General features: G+C 41.0%; 1 protein-coding gene across 5 annotated transcripts in view; it reads left to right on the top strand.

The window, feature by feature from the left end:
• COL6A6 (collagen type VI alpha 6 chain) overlaps nt 1-20,779 on the top strand; it is a 274,284-nt gene that overhangs the window by 200,851 nt on the left and 52,654 nt on the right. For all 5 annotated transcript variants that reach the window (XM_033930035.1, XM_033930033.1, XM_033930034.1 and 2 more), the window contains 7 exons: nt 164-226; nt 6,039-6,101; nt 10,902-10,964; nt 13,560-13,610; nt 17,619-17,654; nt 17,760-17,822; nt 19,963-20,025. In XM_033930035.1, the coding sequence (XP_033785926.1) occupies nt 164-226; nt 6,039-6,101; nt 10,902-10,964; nt 13,560-13,610; nt 17,619-17,654; nt 17,760-17,822; nt 19,963-20,025 (402 nt within the window). The remainder of the gene's footprint in view (nt 1-163; nt 227-6,038; nt 6,102-10,901; nt 10,965-13,559; nt 13,611-17,618; nt 17,655-17,759; nt 17,823-19,962; nt 20,026-20,779) is intronic.

The raw sequence follows: 20,779 nt of genomic DNA, 5'->3' as shown, positions 1-20,779 counted from the left end.
ATACTGGCAACATAGCAGCCCATTGCTTGGCATTAGATCTCGTTTTGACAGTCACCCATTCCACATGTTGATCAGTCACCATTTTGTTTCTCTATACCTATCTGTCTAGTAGCACTATAGAAATGATTACTACAATAGTAGTAAAAGCCTCCTTCTTTTCTAGGGCCCTACAGGCTTGCAAGGACCAAAAGGCCAAATAGGGCAGCAAGGTTTACCAGGTCCTCAGGTAAGTTCAAAGTGAATTTATTTATTATCCGCATAATAGCTTAAGCGGCTTACAATAAAAACATACATAATCATAAAAAAAGCAATTATCTAAACATAAAACAGAACCATAAACAGAAAATCATCTTTTAGTCTGATTTTTTTTTTTTTTTAAACATTCTTATTTCACATTCATCTGAATGCCAAAGGCCATCATTTCACCCTAAATGCTTGAACAAAAAATTGTGTTTTGAGCCATTTCCTACATCGTAGCACATTTTTACACAATCATATTGTTCCAGAAATCTCATTCCAAAGTATGGTTCCAGCTATAGAAAAAGTGGATTTTTACAATTTTTACATAATTTACCTCTTCTCTTTTTTTTTATACTATATGCTTTGTTTCTTTGAAATTTTATTTTCAACATTGTTATAAGTGCCTCCATTTAAGATCAAATGTACTAGAGCCTTTTATTCACTTTTGAGTCTGTGAGCAAATTTGCTGGTTTTCTAGTCCTTATATGAGAGTCCATGTCAGGCAACCACAAACTGGTATGGCCAAAGAAAACACATGAGTGTAACAGCTTCCAGATCCTCAAGAAAGAAAAATTCTTCCCGCACATGCAAATGGAAAAACAGAGAAGCGACTTTTTTTCCTTTGTGAAGGCCCCCTTTTACTTAGCCGTGGCAGAGGTTTCTACCGCAGCCTGGAGCGCTAAATGCTCCGACGCTGTTTCAACACTCATAGGAATTCCATGAGCGTCAGAGCAGCGTTGGAGCTTTTAGCGCTGTGGGCCGCGATAGAAACCTCTGTCACAGCTTAGTAAAATAATAATAATAATTATTATTTATTTTTTATATACCGCTATACCGAAAAACGGTTCAAAGCAGTTCACAACAAGAAAATTAATACATATAATGTAGATAGAATAACATAAAAGTAAAAACAAGCACGTGATATTGGAGTACATCAATCAAATAACATAGATAAGTTAAAACGGGAACGCCATTAGGATATCAACCTATCAAACAGGTGTGTCTTAAGCAGTTTTCTAAAAAGGGAGTGGGTTGGTGATTGAGTTATTAAATTATGACCAAAGAAGAAACGTCAGCACTCTGAAACATGCCATCTTAATCCTAACTCAAGATTGGATTGATTCCATTTTCATCTTTGTTGGGCCAAGTATTTGTGTCTTAACCTAAATACAAAGCAATTACAGGAAAAAAAATCTATAAAGGGGCGCCAATATTCCTATGCCATTCCTACTTGTAGCTTATTGTGTACAGAAAAGTAGGTGCAATAATTTTCTTTATGGAATACCATAGTAACATGTCAAACAGACCAAGAATTAAGCAAAATCATTTACACTAGGCATAAAGGTGAAGCAAATGATTGTGTCTAAATCAGAAAAGAATGTGTGCAGATTAAAGCATTCTACAATCTTCATACATAAATGGATGCTCCACCCATAAGAACGGTAGATTAACCATGCTGGGTCAGCCCAATGGTCCATTTAGCCCAGATTCATATTCTACGGTGGCCAATCCAGGTCACAAATACCTGGCAAAAACCCAAACAGTAGCAACATTCCATGCTACCAATCCCAGGGCAAGCCCCATTACATCTTCTAGGATGTTAACTAGTGCCTGTAGATATGATCACGTGACCCCACTTTTGAAAGAATCCTATTGGCTTCCAATAAAATTTTGGCTAATGCATAAAGCTTTGACCTTATCTTTTAAAGCATTATGGTCTGGACGGCCTGATTATTTAGTCAAAGCTCTTGGTACTGTATAGGCCAATTCGAAATCTGCATTCCTCTTAACACTCATCAATTACCCTTGCCTTCAGTTCATTTGATAAGACTGACTTCTGCACGTAATTCTACATCTTTTGCTTCTGCACCCTACCTATGGAATTATCTGCCAACAGAGTTATGTAGTGAATCTTCCTATATTAAATTTAAAAGCCCATTAAAAACTTATCTTTGTGGCATAACATTTCCTTAGATAGAATTTAATTCCAAGGGATAATTAACATTATGCTGAATTGGAACTTGGGAGGGATTTTCCAGTTGCAGTTTTTATATTTTATATTCTGTATTTTAATACTATATTTTAAGTTTGTCATTTTTTGCTTTTTCTTATGATAATGGAGTTCTTTTCCTTTCTGGTTTTATTTATGAAAACCGCTATGATATTGTAGTAAAGAGTGGTCTCTAAATACAAATAAACATTTACAGAGATTTGTTTCAATTTTCTGACTCATCAGCATTGAATATCATTTCTGGCACTGTTATCACAGGTAAAACTGAAGCAAAGAATTCATTTAACCCCCCTCTTTTACGAACGCATAGCGTGGTTTTTAGTGCCGGCAGCAGTGGTAACTGTTCCGACGCTCATATGAGTGTCAGAACAGTTACCACCGCTGCCAGCGCTAAAACCCACGCTATGCATTCGTAAAAGAGGTGGTTAATCTTTCCACTATGGATATGCTTCACCTAGGATCTTTTCATGTAAATTCCCAGCAGCAAACTACGCACTACCTCATTCAGGTGCCATGTTCAGTCACATGTAATTAGAATATTAGCCCTTACATATATATGTACACACATATGTATGAATGCACAGCATTCTGGTTCTTTAAATGAGTTCCTGGCACTTCATCATGGTGTCCTCTTTATAGAATTACCTTCCTAATGCCCTAACAGCTTTCAGAAATAAGCTCCATAGATTTTTGGCTGATAGTTCTATCATTGCTTCCATGGGAGCATAGTCAGATAGGTCAAATTCTGCAACATAGTCAAAAAACAGATGATTGAGCACTGTTTGTTGTATTAATTCATTCTTTATTTCTGTAATAAATGTACAGCCCAAAATTCCAAAAAGCTGAGCTCCCAAATTGTACCCTATTTTCATCCTTATTTAGAAGTCTTAAGTTTTCAGATGAAAACTTGATTTAGGAGCTTAAAGGCTATGAGGTTCATTTTCAAAAGAACATAGATGTCCAAAAGACAGCATAAAATGGCATTTGGATGTCGTACTAGTCAAAACATCCAAGTGGGCATTTTCAAAACTGACTCTTTAGGTATCTTTCTGATTGTTTTATCTCCAATGCATCTGTTATGATATTTGTCTTTGGCCTTTTTTTTATGTATAATATGATTGAAGTCTATGTTAATTTGAAAACTGTTTTGGATGACTTTTTTTTAGTTAGCGAATCAGGCATCAGGCTGATCGCCAGGAAAGGTTGATTTAAAATAGTGTATGAGGAAAAAATAGCCACCTATTGAATGTTTAAATATCAAAAATCAAACCAAAATACATTAAAATATGCTTGTGAGAGAGACTCTAGTACAAAAGCAGTAGTGGAGAAAAAGACCTCAGTGTCACACCGGATGAACCAAACAGCCAATCCTGGGAACAATCTCACTTCAAATACAAATTTGAAGAAGATAACACATACCTGGTAATAAAAAAAACTCCACCCCAGATACAATAAGCTCTTTAAAACCACTCTATTCGACAAATTTATTGCCTAAACAGATGACCTTCTCTCACTATGTTATTTCCCCACTGCAATACTTGATGAAATCTCTCAGGTAACTCCAACCTCTCATATATTCCTTCCCTATGTAACTCCAATCTCTTATGTAACATTTTCTCTTCATGCATTCTGTAATTCGCGGATTGTCCAGCCTTCTTTGAATGTGAACCGCCTAGAAGTCGTTTGATTATGGCGGTATAGAAAAATAAAGTTATTATTATTATTATTATTATTATTAATAAATCATATGGGGGCATGTTAAAGGTGTGTTTTGGGTGAGATTAGGGTGGGCTTAGCACATTGTCGTTTTACAGCAATAATCAAATATTTTATAAAATGTCCAGGGTGCAATTTTGGATGTTTGGGGCTAGACCTGTTTTTAAAACAAATGAGGGCCAAATAGGCACCCAAACTGACCAGAAGACCACTGGAGGGATCAAAATATGGCTCCCACACACTCCCCCAGTGGTCACTGACCCCCCCTCCCACCTCCCATATATCTGCATGAAACAGTACATATCTGTCTCTATGACAGCTGCAGATACTATGGCCAATTCTAGTAGAGCTGCAAGAAGGTCTCTGGAGTAGCCTGGTGGTCAGTGCAATGGAGTCAGAGAAGTGGACCCAGGTCCATATGCCACCCTAACCCACCAAAACCCACCCAAAAACCCACTGTACTGCTATGTAGGTGACACCTGCAGGCATAAGTGCTCTTGGGGTGGTAAACAGGTGGATACAGTAGGTTTTGAGGAAATTTTGGAGGGCTCACCATATAATGTACAGGGGGTTATGGTGAGATGTGTACCTGGTACCCTTAATGTGATGTTCACAGCAGTGTCCCCTGGGGTGCCCTAATGTCTGTGGGCAAGTTCATTAAAAATGCTGGCCCCTCCTACGTGTAAATGGCTTGTTTTGGACATTTTTAATTTGGACTGGATTTTTTTGATAATGGCAAAAAAAAAAAAAAAAAAAAAGAATTGAGGTCTAGCTGGGCCATTAAAAAAAAAAAAAGACGGAGATGTCTAAGTAGACAAAGAGAGGCATAATCGAAAAAAACATCTGTCCATTTTCGCCTAAGTCGCAAGTCATCCAAAGTCAAACACAGCTTAAGACACATTTTTGAAAAATATGTTCAAAATATATATATATATTTTTAAATCGCCTAACTATACGTCCAGCCGTCTGATCGCCCAAGCTGATAAATCGTCCATCGTTATACCACATTTTCTGCCAAATATTCGTCCAAGTCAAAAACACCTAGAATAAGCCCTGTTGGACGTGGGAGGGATCAGCAAAGTGATGGACTGGACACCCAGACAGGGCACCTGAATAGTGGGGTACCTTACAGGGCACTGCTGTGAACTTCACAAAAAGGGTGCCCTATAAACATCTCACTACAGCTCCCTTATAGGTCATGGTGAGCCCCCCAAAACGTACTATACCCACCTGTCTACAACCCCAATAGCCCTTATGGCTGCAGGAGCCACTTATATGGCAGTACAAAAGGGTTTTGGAGTTTTTTGGGGAGTGCACATGCTTCACCATGAATGCAGTGATTACAGTGGCTTATGGGCCTGGGTCCTCCTCTCCATGGGTCCCTAACCCACCCCCAAGATGACTTAAGCCGCCTCTGTGCAGCTCTAAAAGGCTTTCCTATGGCAGGTTGCCAGGTGCTGATGTTCTGGAGGCAGATATTTAAAATTGTGATTATGATTTTTAGGGTGGGGGGTCGGTGATCACTGGGGTAGTGTGTGGGGGTCTGTACTATGTGTTTGCAGTACTTATCTGGTCATTTTATATAGGTTTTTGTGACTTAGACCATGTTTTAAATGGCCTAAGTCATAACGTCCAAGTTCTGTCTAGGCTGTGTTGTAAAACTTTTGGTTATACATTCAGTATGACTAAGTCTAGCACGGCCCACGGCCCTCCCAAATCCCACCCTTGACACTCCTCCTGAAATGCCCCGTTTAGCTCTGGTCGTTCAGCAGCACTGGGAAGGCCTAAGTCATTTGTAAACACGTCCAAAACCCGTTTCGATTATTAGCATTTGGACATCTTTCGTTTATGATCGTCCAAGTGCCGACTTAAGCCAGTTTTTGGATATTTTTCTCTTTCGATTATGAGCCCCAAAATGTCTAACTGGGCCATTAAAAAAATATATATATAGACCTCTTGCAGGTTTTTCTCAAAACACACACAAAGTCAGACTTAGATGTCCTGTCTACAATACCCCACATTGGGCTCAGTGTTAACATGATTTTCCACTGTATTCTTAATTATGTTTCAGGGCAATCCAGGTAACCTGGGTGTGAGTGGATCTGCTGGAAGTCCAGGACCAAATGGGCAGAAGGTAAGTAACAATACTCAGAGAATATTTGTGTGAACTACACTTTTGTGATACATTTTAAAATGCAGATGTATAGAAAGCAAACCTATCTACTCTTTGAATACTGTAGCAGTGCAAGTGGGGTGGTGTCTGGGCTGGTACACAAACAGCCAAACACGCGCACAAAAGGTAAAGGAAAATTCTTTATTAACTCAAAAGGAAAATCCTGCACTCTGTTACTTCACAGGGCCAGACATACAAGGAATAGTCTTTTGGTTCAAAAGTCCTGAGGTGGGCCATGGACCATGGTTTGTAACAGCCGCACCCCAAACACAGTCTTGTAACTGTTTTCCTTCAGCAAGGTAACAAGGTCTGGTCCTAGCCAGATCTAAGAGCCAGGCTCCCATGTAGTCAGCAAGAAAAGATTTGGCTTACCTCAGCCAAGCAGAATGTTTGGCAGTTGTAGTTAAGGATATGCTGGGGCCACATTTCCCTCCTTTTCTCTCTGGGCCTCCTTAACTTAGTTCTCCTTGGACAGCTGATCATTTCAGCCACACCTCTGGTGATGTCACGGGGATGGAACTGACCCGGCTAGTCTCAAGCTCAGAAAGCTTTCTGTGCTGGTGTCAACCTTCCCGCCTGCTATATACTTTATAAATCATGTTACCATGCCCCCCTGACAATTTTTTAAGTCTCTGCAGTTGCAGTCGAACCCACACTTCTACGGCTAGATTCACTAAGCAAACCGATCGTGTACCGATCGGTTTGCAAGCCCATTGCAGCCCGATTTCCCTCCGACCTGATTCATTAACCTCTCCTCCGATCCAATTCCAATCCATGCATGCAAATGAGGGGAAACGGCATGCAAAGCAGGAAGGATGCAATTCACTAATTTTTTCCTAACACACCGACCTGGCTGGCTGGTGAGGACCAGTCGCTTGTGCAAAAACCTTGCTCTCAGCCCTGATCTCCTGCTCTCAGCCCCGATCTCCTGCTCTCTGCCCCGACTCTCCTGCCCTTCCCCACAGAGCAGGAAGGGTGCTCCAAATCTCTCTCCCTTCTTATCATCGATCAACTTCTCCAGACAATTTTGACAACACCAGCGCTCTGCAGCCACATACTGTAAGGGGAAAGACAGTACACATTCTTCTGCTGCTCAGAGAGTAAAAGATCTAGAATTCAACAGATCTTTACTTCGTCCGAAGATTCAGACTTTTCAGATCCCGGTCATACAGGAGAACAAGATTTACAATTTTCTCCATCAAAACCCATACAGACCTCGACTACTTTGTCAGGTGAACTTACTTCTGAAGTTCTTGTCTTATTGAAATAACTATTGCAAGTTCAACAGAACCTGCAAAAAAACTAAGCTCCAGCAACCTACCATGGCTGTCCCTCATCATTCTATTGGTTCCAACAGAGCTTCACCAGCTGGTTCTTCATCCTCCCCACCCCATTTAAGAAAGAGAGCTTGGTCTATTTTGACTACCTCTTCTATTGAAGATTCATTTGAAAATATGTAGACAACATGCTTCTCGCTCTCCATCCCTGACAGGAAGAAATTGTTTGGGTTTACTATCTGACCCATCTCCTCCTGTACGCAGATGAGGCTGGACTCATTTAGAGCACTGGTCTTTGACCTGAGGGCCGCTGCGTGAGCGGACTGCTGGGCAGGATGGACCACTGGTCTGACCCAGCAGCGGCAATTCTTATGTTCTTAATTACAACTTTGAATAAACCTGATCCTAAAGCTCAAAACTTGACATTTTTAAAATACTTAAATACTCCAAAAGAAATGATATCGCTATCTATACACAAGGCCCTTTTGGATAATCACAAAGCTATTTGGTCTATCCCATACTTCTCAAGAGCAGCAAAGAGGAGTCTTCTAGACTCTAAATATCAAGTACAAGATACATGGGGCCATGGCAAAACACAATTATCTCATCAGTCCATAGTAGTCAAATCTGCTATTAGAAAAGTGAAAAATTCAAGAGAATATTCCAAAACTCCTCCACCTAAGGACATGAAGGTTATGAAACCAATGGGCTGTAGAATTTATCAAAATACTATGTTAAGTGGAAGAATAGCCCTTTATCAATTCAACTATAATTGGTATCTTTACATGATAATGGATGTACTTCGTAAACAGATTGACATGTTTGCAACATCGTCTAAGTCTATTTTTGACAATATATTAGCAGACTTAGAAGAGTGCTCGAAGAATATCATTAGTGCATCATATGACACCTATAATAAGGAGATACAAGGAGCAGCAGTAGCTATCTGTACCAGAAGATTGCCGTTGTTAAAATCATCAGCCTTACGCCATGACATCCACGGAAAAGTCACTGATGCACCTTGTCTAGGTGATACTTTATTGGGCAACAAGGTCAAAGAAATTATTGACTTGATTAAAGATGATTGTATCAACCTTGATACTAAAGAATGACATGGGGACAAATTTGTCCCTGTCCCCGTAGGAACTCAATTTCTCCATCCCATCCCTATGAGTTTTGTTGCTGTTCCTGTTCCTGCCCCATTCCTGTAAGCTCTGCCTTAACCACACAAGCCTCGAACACTTATGATTTTAAAGTGTTCAAGGCTTGTGCAGATGCAGACAGAGCTTGCAGGGATGGGGCAGAGACAGGAAAAGAACTCGCAGGGATGAAATGGGGAAATGAGTTCCCGCAGGGACGGGGAAAAATTTGTTCCCATGTCATTCTCTACTTGATTCTATAGAAGACAACAATTTAGATCAAGACCAGTTTACAAGAAATTACCATATTATTCCCAGAAGAAACACTTTCCATCTAAACAATCAACCAAAGTAAACAGTTTTCATCCCAAAAAGCTTACAAATCTCACAGATTTCAAAATACTCCAAGAGTATCTAGAGACAAGAAAGTTCAAAAAACAGCATAGCTTTCTTCTCAGAAACCTCCATCGTTTTTACATAATTCCACAACCAAATTTCCCTGTTGGAGGAAGACTTCAGTATTTTTTTCAAAACCTGGACAAGTATTACAACAGACTCTTGCGTGCTCAACATAATTCAAATGGGGTACAGGATACATTTCAAAACGGTACCCTCAGTAAAACACCCCCAAACATCACAAACTACCTTCAGAACAAATTTTGCAGTTGTAACAAGAAGTTCATTGCTTACTAGCAATATATACTATAGAGATGGTTCCCAAGAACCATCCCAAGAGGAAAAAGGGTTTTACTCAAAGTACTTCCTTATTCCCTCAAAAATGGGAGGATATTGCCCTATTCTCAATCTCAGAGCCCTAAACAAATTTGTAAAGAAGGAACTTTTCAGAATGATTTTTGCTGTTTTCCGGGTCTCACCAAGTCTGGGTAGGTAAAACCGATGTTTCAGCCATCTTCAGCTTTCTTCAGGGTATGCTGTGAGGTCTGCAGTTTGTCTTCATATATAGTGGGTTCACTGACCTGATTGAGAACAGGGAGATCTGTTGGTCATAAATTTGAATTTTGGCGGGAAAGTTTGTTTGTCACAGATTTGAATTTTGGTGGGAATGTCTGTTGGACCCAAATTTAAATTCTGGCGGGGAAGTCTGTTTTTGTCTGTCAGAATTTTTTTGAATTCTGACAGACAAAAAAAGGGGGGGTGGAAGCTTTTAGATGGAGGGACAAGGTATTTGTCCTCAGCCCCAGTCCTTTTTACACTGAATTTCTTATGGATGAGCAGTTGCCATGCTTTGTTTAGGGAGAGCCCTTTATCTCCATTGACACCCCAATAACATCAATGGTTTAGCGCCGTTGTTAAATGCACAGTAAGTTTTGAGAATCTTCTTCCCAGTCTTTTAGAGCTCCTCTCTCTGGGGCTTTTCACCTACCTTCCTGGATTGTGTGGAACTAAGCAGGATGCATATATTTTTTTAAAGGAAAAGGGGATCCATGGGTACAATTAGAGGGTTACTATACAGTACAGAAGGCTGTAAAGTAATAGAGTAGTAGAGTAATAGATCACTACAGGTCATTGACCTGGGGGGCCACCGCGGGAGCGGACTGCTGGGCATGATGGACCTATGGTCTGACTCAGCAGAGGCAATGCTTATGTGCTTATATGTCACCTAATTGAGCCAGTTTTCTGATTTTCTAAGTGTGCCAGAGAGGAGGGAAGAAATCTGGTAGGTATATTATTCTGAAATCTTTTGTCCAGCCTTTTATAAGCAGGCTCCTCACTTTATGAGGCTCTGAAAGGTTACTAAAGCTGAGCTCCACCTCCACTCCCCCCACCCCCACCCTGCCCCTTAATAATCATCAATGCTGAAACAGACTACCGGTACTACCCTCTTTACTAAGAGGCATGATTTATTTCCTTTTATTAACAAGTGAATGCCCTATTGCAAAAAGCTAGATTGCTTTGCTGGGCTTAAGTAGGGTTACCAGACATCCAGGAAAACCCAGACATGCCCACTTGTTAGAGGACTGTCTGAGTGCCCAGAGGATTTCCAAAATCCGGCAATTTGTCCGGGTTTTGGAAATTCCCGAACTCAGGGCTGCGTCTGAAGGGCATTTGCGCATGTGCAGACATCAATGTAATGATGTCATATTTATGCATGTGACATCATCATGTTGCAGTCCCGAGCTTGGAGAGGTTCATGTGGGGGGCGGGACTGGGGGGTAGAATGGGGCGGAACAGGGCGGAATCAGGTGTCCTCTTTTTTTTTTTATAGAGGAAATCTGGCAACCCTAAGCTTAACCCTAGGCTTAAGACATTGCAGATAGTATCATGTTGTATTAGTCTGAGTACAGTTTTTAATTCTGCATTTTTTTTTTTTTATTTCCTGAAAGGGTGAGCCTGGAGAACCTGGCATGAAGGGTGATGTGGGATCCCGAGGTGGAAGGGGATTGCCTGTGAGTTTGGTTTTCCTGGTCATGGATTATTTGCTTTTCAAATATCTCAAAGCAATTAGAGGTACAATCGTGATTTATTTAAGGTCCAACACCTGACTGGTTTGTTTTACTCATTAGGGTTTTTTCACTTTCTACTACACTGGCTTGCAGTCCCTTGGGTAATATTTACAGGTTTCTGATGAGATGGAACAAGCATAGATTCATTATAATAATTTAAATCTGTTTTGAATACTTTCTATGCTGAATAATATTTCCTTTAATAAATTAACATCTTGCACTTCAAAATATATAATGCGAGTATGAAAGAGGGTATATATCAAACCAATATTCAGAGGTGGTGAACCTTAAACCACCCTTTAATTACCCTCAATTTCTTGTTTATATAATAATTTTCAGACCCTCAGAAATGCCACCAGATGTTCAAATGTCTTTCATAACAGTTAGCTTTATGCATCCAGTCTTCACCGGGTCATTTTTAACAACTCTGTTTTCTTATACTAAATACAATGTGTTACGCCTTCAACTTAGCAGATTGTATAATGTGACTACTGTGCTCATACTTAACTTAGATAAGGGATAAGTACGCCGACATGTTTCACCCTTAGGGGGTTTCCTCAGGGCCACAATCCCTTAGCTGAAGTTCACAACACTCAACGCAACCACCAAGTAACAACTATAGAAAAATAGACAAATATAGTGCAAAATATGGACAGCAGATACAAATTCTCAAAACTGACACATTTCGATCACTAAATTGAAAATAAAATAATTTTTCCTGTCTGGTGATTTCATGAGTCTCTGGTTGCACTTTCTTCTGACTGTGCATCCAATATTTCTTTTTTTCTGCCTTTTTCACCCTTCCTATCATCCAGACCTCATTCCCTTTCCCAAGCCCAACTTTTCTTCCTCTCTGTTCCCTCTCCACCACCATATCCAATATTTCTACCTCTCATCCTTCTATTCCCCATGCATCTCTACCTCACTCCTCTCTCTCTATGCCCAATTTTTCTCTTTCTTCCTTTCCCCGTGTGCTCCATCTCTTTCCCTCTCACTCATGCCCAATTCTCCCTTTCTAGTCCCTCCCTCCCTCCTATGTCCCAAGTTAGTGACCCCTTCCTCCCTCACTTGTGTCCGAAGTTCATGCCCCCTCCCTTCCTTCTGTGTCCCGAGTTCATGCCCCCCTCCCTGCCTGCCAAATTCATGTCCCTTCCATGTCCAAACGTGCTCCTTTCTCCCTTTGTCCCACATTGATACCCCCTCTCTCCCTTACTTGCGTGCTCCAGGGCCTTCCTTGCTCCCTTCAGGGCCGTCCAGCTAGGCTTCTCCTTCCTGCCTTCAGCCGCACTTGTTTGCAAGGATGTGGGCAGCAGCTCTTGCATGCTGCACATGGCTGACCTGCAAGCCTTCCCTCTGACATCAGTTCTGACGTCGGAGGGAAGGCTTCTGGGTCAGCAGCGTGCAAGAGCTACTGCCTGCGTCTCTGCACACAAATGCAGCTGAAGGCAGGAAGGACTGTTGAAGTAACTGGGATCCCCGGCTGACCCGGAAGGCTTCGGTGATGCAGCTGGAGGGCAGGAAAGAGGACATGGGATCCCCGGCAGCAACGGCAATTGAGGAAGGAGGGAGGCAGGAGACCTAAGCAGTGCCACATACCTTCCCATAAGCAGCTCACATATCTCTAGGGTTACATGTACCGCATATTGAAAAACACTGTTATAAAGTAGCATTTGGCCAGAATATGGGCAATTATGTTCCTTGATGTTAACACTTATTTTAAATAGAATTACCGTATCATATATAAGTCCCTTTGAATATTGACCCAATGATATATTTGAATCAGGAACCAACGGAAACATAGAGAGACTTTCCCCTTAATTTTAGGGCACCTTTTGACCATACATATTACAGGATCATCCCTGTAGAGGTCACCTTCATTCAGACTGCTTTTTGTTTTCTTACATTCCTGTTATCATTAGCTTATCCCTTACATTTTTTATTCTAAATTAAATGCTGTATCAAATAAAGATAAACAGTGAACACTGGTGGATTCCTCTTCCTACTACTAATGAAAGCTAAAAATATTCTAAATAAAATGTCTGTGTTTGGGAGCCACCAATCTTGTTTCCCACATTAGCAGAGATGGAAACAAATTCCAGCAGCTCCGACCATTATTTTAAGAGAGACCAGCAATAAGTGCCTAAACTGTGATCCTTTTGACTACTTAAAATGTAATTAATTTAATTGGTGCAAATGAATGTACTTGTTTTGTAAATAAGGTATGGAAAACAGGGTGTCTTTTTTGAGATGAGGCTTTTCCGTGTAGAAACTTTTCTCCTCACAGCATCATTTACCTGTCTTCTGGTCTATTCATGTGAAAGATACCTACTGCCAGGCACTCTTGAAATATGTCCTTGTGACTGAAAGCCAGACATGATCTTTCCACCCTGAATATATTTGAAATGACTTTCATTCACCCAAGTCTGCTAGCAATCAACACCACATTTCTAAACCCCTGCGGACCGTGCAAGCCAGTTACTCTCACACCAGCGGGATAAAACAGATTGCAAACTAATCTAGATTCTGCCTGTTTTCTAGGGCTTTGATGGTAGCAACGGTTATGGTCTTCCAGGAAAGAAAGGCAGCAAGGTAAGAGGAAACTGTTTCCCTTCATAAAGTATTCTCTTTGCCACATGCATTCCTTTACTGGTGCTCCTGTGGAGAAAGCAATTTGGGCTTCCAGCTCGGTTAGAATAGAATATGTTCATGTACAGTTCCATAAACTTTCATTTGCAAAAACATGGAGGATTTTTAACTCATTTTCTGTCCCCCTCTACTTCAACCCAGTCATGACAGCAAAGGTCTTCAGCCAAGAAGCCACATAGCATACTTGGCTCCCTTCTATCCCTGCTAACATGGACACTGAGTCTAGACTCTAAGAAGGATTATGTACCACCTGAGCACATAAGTGTATAAATTATTGTCACTTCCACAGCGTATGCACTTCAGTGGCAGTGAAATACATAAGTACTATTCTGTAAAGGCACACATGAGTGGCATAGTGTAAATGGTGTTCTTTTGGGTGGAGTCTGGGAGAGCATGGTCATGGCTTCCACTTACGGGCAGAACTTACAGAATACAGTAAGTTACACTTCTCCCTCAGTATCTGTGGATTTGCTTATTCGCGATTTTTCAGCTGCTGACTCTGCCCCCTAATTTTCGTCACTGAACCTGGTGTTTCACATTGGAAATCGCTGCTCCCGATGGTTCCTGAAGGAAATTGCTGCTCCTGGCGTTGTACGGAGCAAATCGCAGGTCGGATTATTCACGGTTTATTATCTTTTTCAGGTCTATTTTACCGAAAAACCATGAATAACATGCAAAAAGTTATTTGCAGTTTTTCGGTATTCACGGCTATGTTCTGCCCGCACCCCCAGCGAATATGGAGGGAGAAGTGTATGTGTGCCCTCGCCATATTTGGCGCCTGCAGTTATCTTAGGTCGGGGGTTCTCTAGACAATGAGACGGTGACAGAATTTGTCACTGTCACCGTCCCTGCAGAAAACCTGGGAAACCATCCCCATGTCATTCTTTAAGGAGAGAGGGAAGAATCAGAGTATGACTTGCATGGTCTGTGTCTGTGTATGGCCGTTTGGTGGAGGATGGGCAGGGGAGGGCTTCAATGGCTGGGAAGGTGTAGATGGGCTGGAGTAAGTCTTAACAGAGATTTCGGCAGTTGGAACCCAAGCACAGTACCGGGTAAAGCTTTGGATTCTTGCCCAGAAATATCTAAGAAGAAAAAAAATTTTTTTTTAAAAATTGAAATTGAATCAGGTTGGGCAGACTGGATGGACCATTCGGGTCTTTATCTACCGTCATCTACTATGTTACTATGTTACTATGAATGGGCACAGCCACTGAACCTCGAGCCTTGCATTAAAGAATGCTGGTGTAGAAGGACTGCAGTTGAAATAGACACTAAAGCAGGGGTGTCAAAGTCCCTCCTCGAGGGCCGCAATCCAGTCGGGTTTTCAGGATTTCCCCAGTGAATATGCATGAGATCTATTTGCATGCACTGCTTTCATTCTAGTGCAGGAACTGAGGGCCCAATATTCCAAGTTTCCAAGTTTATTTATAATTTGACAGACCGGCCATCAACAAGTATCTGATCAGTTTACAGAGCTAAAATTAACACTTTAAAATAGCACGTGTTGATCTTCAGCAGCACTATCCAAGTAGTACTGGAGTGGTACTGGGGTAGAACAAAGGCAGAGCCAGAAGTTATCCAGTTAGCCACAGTCTCCTGGATTCTATAAATGGCAGGCACTGTCATAAGATGCGCACGCAACTATATTGGCTAAAAAGCCAAATAGCGCCACTAATTGGGTAATAACAATCAATAAGTAGGATTTACACATGTATCTTACTAAATGCTGTTCTATAAAGATCCATGCACAAATCTTATAGTGTGCAACTCAAAAGGGGTTGTGACCACGAGAGGGGCACAGGCAGATCAGGGGCATCTACTGAATAGTGGAGATCCACGACTAAGATACACACCGGGATTTACACCAGGTTCCTTGCGCACAAAATCTGGCATAGAAATCAACTCTTAAGTTCTATTCCAGCAGTTCTTAAACCTGTTCTGGGGGACTCCCCAGTCGGGTTTCCAAGATATCCCTAATGACTATGCATAAAAGAAATTGACATGCCTACAGTACTAGCTACTTTATAGTGAAATCTCACTCGTGCATAGTCATTAGAGATATCTTGGAAACTGACTGGCTGGGGGTCCCCCAGGACGGGTTTAAGAACCACTGTTCTGTTCTAGAAACGGTACAGAACTTGGAGGGCCATCTATAGAATGGCACTCCATGTGGATTTCTTTCAGCGCCATTTATTGAATCCAGTCCAATATTCAATTTAAGATCCTTATAACTATCCAGATAAAATTATGATAACGAAAAGAGTCTGCCTTCATTGTATCCAGTTTTCTATCTGGATAGCAGACTTAATTTCACACTCTCCAGAATACCTTCCTTCTTCCCATCTTCTTCCTGACTCACCGATACTACTGGATCTATTCTTTACCTTCACTAGAAATGACCAGTGATCTTCTGTAACTCACTCACTCTTTTGTAAGCCACCTTGAACCGCAAGGTAATGGCGGAATAGAAATCTCTAATGTAATGTAATAGTGGTGCAAGTCGCAGTGTTCTGTTCAAGTTTCAGGGCTGCACACTATCTGAGTATCAGCACAAAGGGCCTGATTTTATAAACAGCGCCTAACGGCACCTGACTCCTAGGCGCCGCTCAGCGCGGCTGACAGTCAACAGCTAGATGCCGTTTATAGAATCATGCCCACCAACGCTTAACTTGACCTAGGCATCCTAGTAGCAGGTGCCGGTATATTAGGCCAGGGTTTTCCTGCCCCAGCCTAATTTACCGCTTCCCAGAGTTCCTATGAGTGTTTGGAGCAGCATGAAACATTCAGCGCGCCAGCCTGCGCTAAAAACCACTATCATGGTTTTGTAAAAGGGGGATTGCTGATGTTTAAACACAGGTGCCTAATGATGCCTAAATCATGCCACACCTATTCTTCTAGGCGTCCCAATTAAGGCACCTAATAGCACGTAACCTAGGTGCTTCTTGTAGAATCTGACCCTATATAGCCAATCTATTTTTTATTTTTCCTTTTTATGGCCACCACTGCCAGAATTAAAAGATATATTAACTGCAGCAGTGGAATATTAATCCATGCAGACACTTCACATAGACCAATGATTCTTAAACTTGTCCTGGGGGACCCCCAGCCAGTCAGGTAGTCAAGAGTCAAGATATCCCTAATGAATATACATGAGGCAGATTTGCATACAATAGAGATGACAGGCATGCAAATCTGCCTCATGCTTCTTGTGTGCTAAACCCCATCCATCTCTTCCCTCCCTTTTAAGATTTTAGTTTCTCATTGTATTTAAGCTCTTACCTTTTCCCATTTTTCCTTTTTGTTCCAGTCAGTCTATTTGTTCTGTCGTCTTCTCTACTTTTTACTTTTAACAATATTTTGATAACTGTAAACCGTTTAGGTATGTTTTTGATAAACAGTATATCAAGGTTTAAATAAACTTGGAAACTTGGACATTCATTAGGAATATCTTGACTCTTGACTACCTGAGGGGCTTGGTGGTTCTCCCACAACAGGTTTAAGAACCACTGATATAGACAACATGAAAGCCTCCCTTGTCTCCGAAGGCCAAAAGCTGTGATTGCAAAGAACGATACTAGTTTCTGTGAAAAAAAGCTCTATTTTATAGACCCAACATTCAGAATTTACCCTGTTGCCTCAGTGTTACTCAGTGCAGCGCCCATGACAAGAGAAGCTCACGCCAGTTTTGTTGGATATCTTGTTTGCTCTATTCAATCTGGTTTCTTGATACTCTATGTATTGATCATCTTGGACTCCTGAGGAAGGAATGTTTTTCGAAGCACGGACCAGTTTTTGGATACATTTATTTTATGTATGCTGTTTATATATGTTTTTATGACTTTTATTGAATAAATTCCTGCACCTTGTACATTTTCCTGCAGTTTTGTTTTTGTGTTTTTGCCTTAATATATGTCACACTAAAATATATTTTCCTCTTATTCCAATGATCAGGGGCAGCTCGGATTGACAGGATACGCTGGGGCACAGGTATGTTGCAGAGGTTTTGCTATGTTTGTTTCAAATGGATTTTGCATTCGGTTTACACGTGACAGTTCTGGTCTACAGATTTCTGTTTCCAATGACTTTTCCTAGGGAGATGATGGTGACTCCGGCAGCAGTGGGGAGGAAGGACCTAAAGGAATTCGGGGAAGAAGGGTGAGTACAGTAGACTGGGGAGACCTTAACTTAGATGTCTGTCTGCCAAAAAGCTCTTGATGCTGTACTGTATTATTGAATAGTCCAGAAATTCAGATTTCATCAGGGTTACGTAAACAGATAATAGATTTAGTAAGTACTCCTGTTTTGCAAATAAGCCAACAATTGTCACATGTTTTCTTTCTACATGTAGACTTACTCAGGTTGTAAATCCTTTTATTTTTTTACTACACAGTCTCCCCCCCCACCCCCCCACCCCCACACACACATCCTTCTTCTTGGTATGATATTAGTAAAGTAGGGGATACAGCAGTAAAGACCAATGAAGGGAGCATAGATAGGGTTACCAGATGTCCGGATTTCTCCGGACATGTTCTCCTTTTGAGGACATGTCCAGGAGTCCAGACGGCTTTTTAGAACCTGGCACTTTGTTCGGGTTTTGAAAAGCTTCCAACAAATCACTGTCGGGCAGGAGGGCATCTGCGCATGCACGGATGCCCTCCTGCCTGACGAGAGCAGGCAGCTGGGACGTGGCTAGGGCGGGATTGGGGATGAGACTGGGGCATAATGGGGCGGGGGTGGTTGGAACTGGGCAGGCCTGTAGCGGGTCTAGGCGTCCGGATTTTCCGTTTGAAATATCTAGTAACCCTAAGCATAGATCTAGAAAGCTAGTCATAAACAGATTGTAAGCCCAATTAAATAGCATCATCTACAGCTTATTTGGTGACCTTTATTTCTACATGCCTAAGTAGACAAATGAGGCCTTTTTAGAAGGTGGCATACGTATCCGCATGTATTAATAGCAGTAGTTCCAAGTTCAGGGTGCACACACGTGTAGGCAGCAATTTCAGAGTACCACTGTGTATACTTGCAAATAGCCCGGAATGCACAACTTAAAAAGGGTGTGGCTTGGGAGTGGTTTGGGCAAGTGAAAAATTATATCTGGATTTCCTGTTGGGTGGGATACAAGTGTAGTTGCAAAAATTTCCTTATCAGCTTTTGCACCTCCTGTGATGTATGAATAAAGTTTTGCAAAGTGCTCATTGTGGTCAGTGCTTGAAACAAGTAATTGAGGGCTAATTGTGCTTAGAGCTCTCTCCCCTTCACTGTTTTATTTTTTTAGCTTTTAACATGTATAAAGCTACATTTCAAGGCCTTGACACTTGGGAGTGTAATTATCAATGTAGACTTCCACTGAGATGCATTATTGTACCACTGTCTTGTGCTATTTTAGCAGAGGTCCCATTTTAGACAATGAATCCTACCGTAGTTACTAATAACCTAGGTTAACAGTAAAATAGCACATCTTAATGGTAACCCATATTGATAACCTCCTCCCTCAATTGTCTGTTATAAGCAAGCAGCGATAAGAGTGTGGCTAAGGGTTTTGATAGTGTGTTAGGAAAGGAAGGGGAAAATTTTGGTGATGTTATAGAAAAATCAAATAACAGATTTTAGCAGAGAAAGAGAGAGAAAGGTCAAAGACGATCCCAAGGTGATGAGCTGAGAATGATAGCGTTATTCGTGTAAGTAGAGAAGGTGGAAGGGATGAGGCGGATGAAGAGGAAAAATGAAGTTCTGCCTTAGGTCTTCATTTTGAGATGGTCGTGGGACATCCAAGCACCAGGATCAGACAAACAAGCCAAGACCTGAGTCTGGATTCTTCTTAAAAGTTCTGGCACAGAGAGGTAAATCTGGGCGTCAACAGTGTAAAGATAATACTAAACCATGAGAGGAGATCAGAGCACCAAGGAAAGAGTATAGAGAGAGAATGAGTGTGAGATCTTTTTTTTTTTTAATTCTTTATTGAATTTTAATCAAAAACTGTGTCATACAAATGAAAGAACAAAAGATATTCCACATATTACACTATTATCTATACAGGTAACATAAATATCATTCAATAATTTCATTTTCCTGCATATAATAATATAATATATCCTAATATACAATACAAATAAAGAATAAAGTTACCCAAATATCACTATCAATATTTATTCCCCTCCCTCCAACCCCCCACCCCCCTGAGTGTGAGATCTAAAACCTGTACATTAAAAGGGTTCTGTCTTTTAAGCATTTTTATTTTTGTTTTGTGCTTCATATAAAGACTTACCTTCAGGATCTTTTTATTTATTTTCAGGGCAGTGGTGGCTTTTCTGGCCCACCTGGAGATCCAGGAGTCAATGGACCAAAGGGACCAAGGGTAACCCATCTTTTATCTCTTACAGTTTTGAGTTAGTAAAACATTCTGATCTTATTTTTGATTGGCTTTGGATTTGTGAGCACATGTATCCAAACTGTTCAGATCACTATTTTTAAACATTAGCTTGTTGTACAGATTGTGCTGTTTTGAGGATTTAAAATTGTTTCAAATAATAGTTCAAGCCCTGGTGTTGCCATTTCTGGAATATTATAATAGTTAGTGAGTTGGCCTTCCTCAAAGGTTAATATATAGTTTTCAGGCTGTCCAGAATGTGACAGCCAGAATGATACATGGATGTCTTAAAAAGGCCCCCCACAAGCCCCTAACTTAGAAGGCAGCTTTGGCTCCCTATTCAGCATATACTTACAAATCGATTCTGGAAGAGATCAAACTGGCTATGTCACTCGAAGCCCAAATGATGAAGTTACGACTGTCTTATTGTGGTCACACCTTCAGAAGAGAGAGATCACTGGAGAAGGACATCATGTTTAGGAAGATCAAAGGAATCAGGTGAAGAGGTCAGCCTGCAAACAGATGGCTGAACATGTTGAAAACAACCAGGGGGATGGCGCTGGAGGACAAAATTGATTTCTTTTTAGATCTGCAATTCATCAAGTCGTTAGGACTCTAACACAAGTTGTTGGCACCTAAACTCTGATATATCGAGTATTTTGGGAAAGAATTCTACATATTTGAGAATGAATTTCAGGGATACGTTCCTGCTTACTAGCTGCCCTCAAGTCAGGGTGCCTTT

The sequence above is a fragment of the Geotrypetes seraphini genome, chromosome 2 (genome assembly GCF_902459505.1).
Source record: "Geotrypetes seraphini chromosome 2, aGeoSer1.1, whole genome shotgun sequence".
Lineage (NCBI taxonomy): Eukaryota > Metazoa > Chordata > Amphibia > Gymnophiona > Dermophiidae > Geotrypetes > Geotrypetes seraphini.
This window is presented reverse-complemented; position numbering and strand designations above follow the sequence as displayed.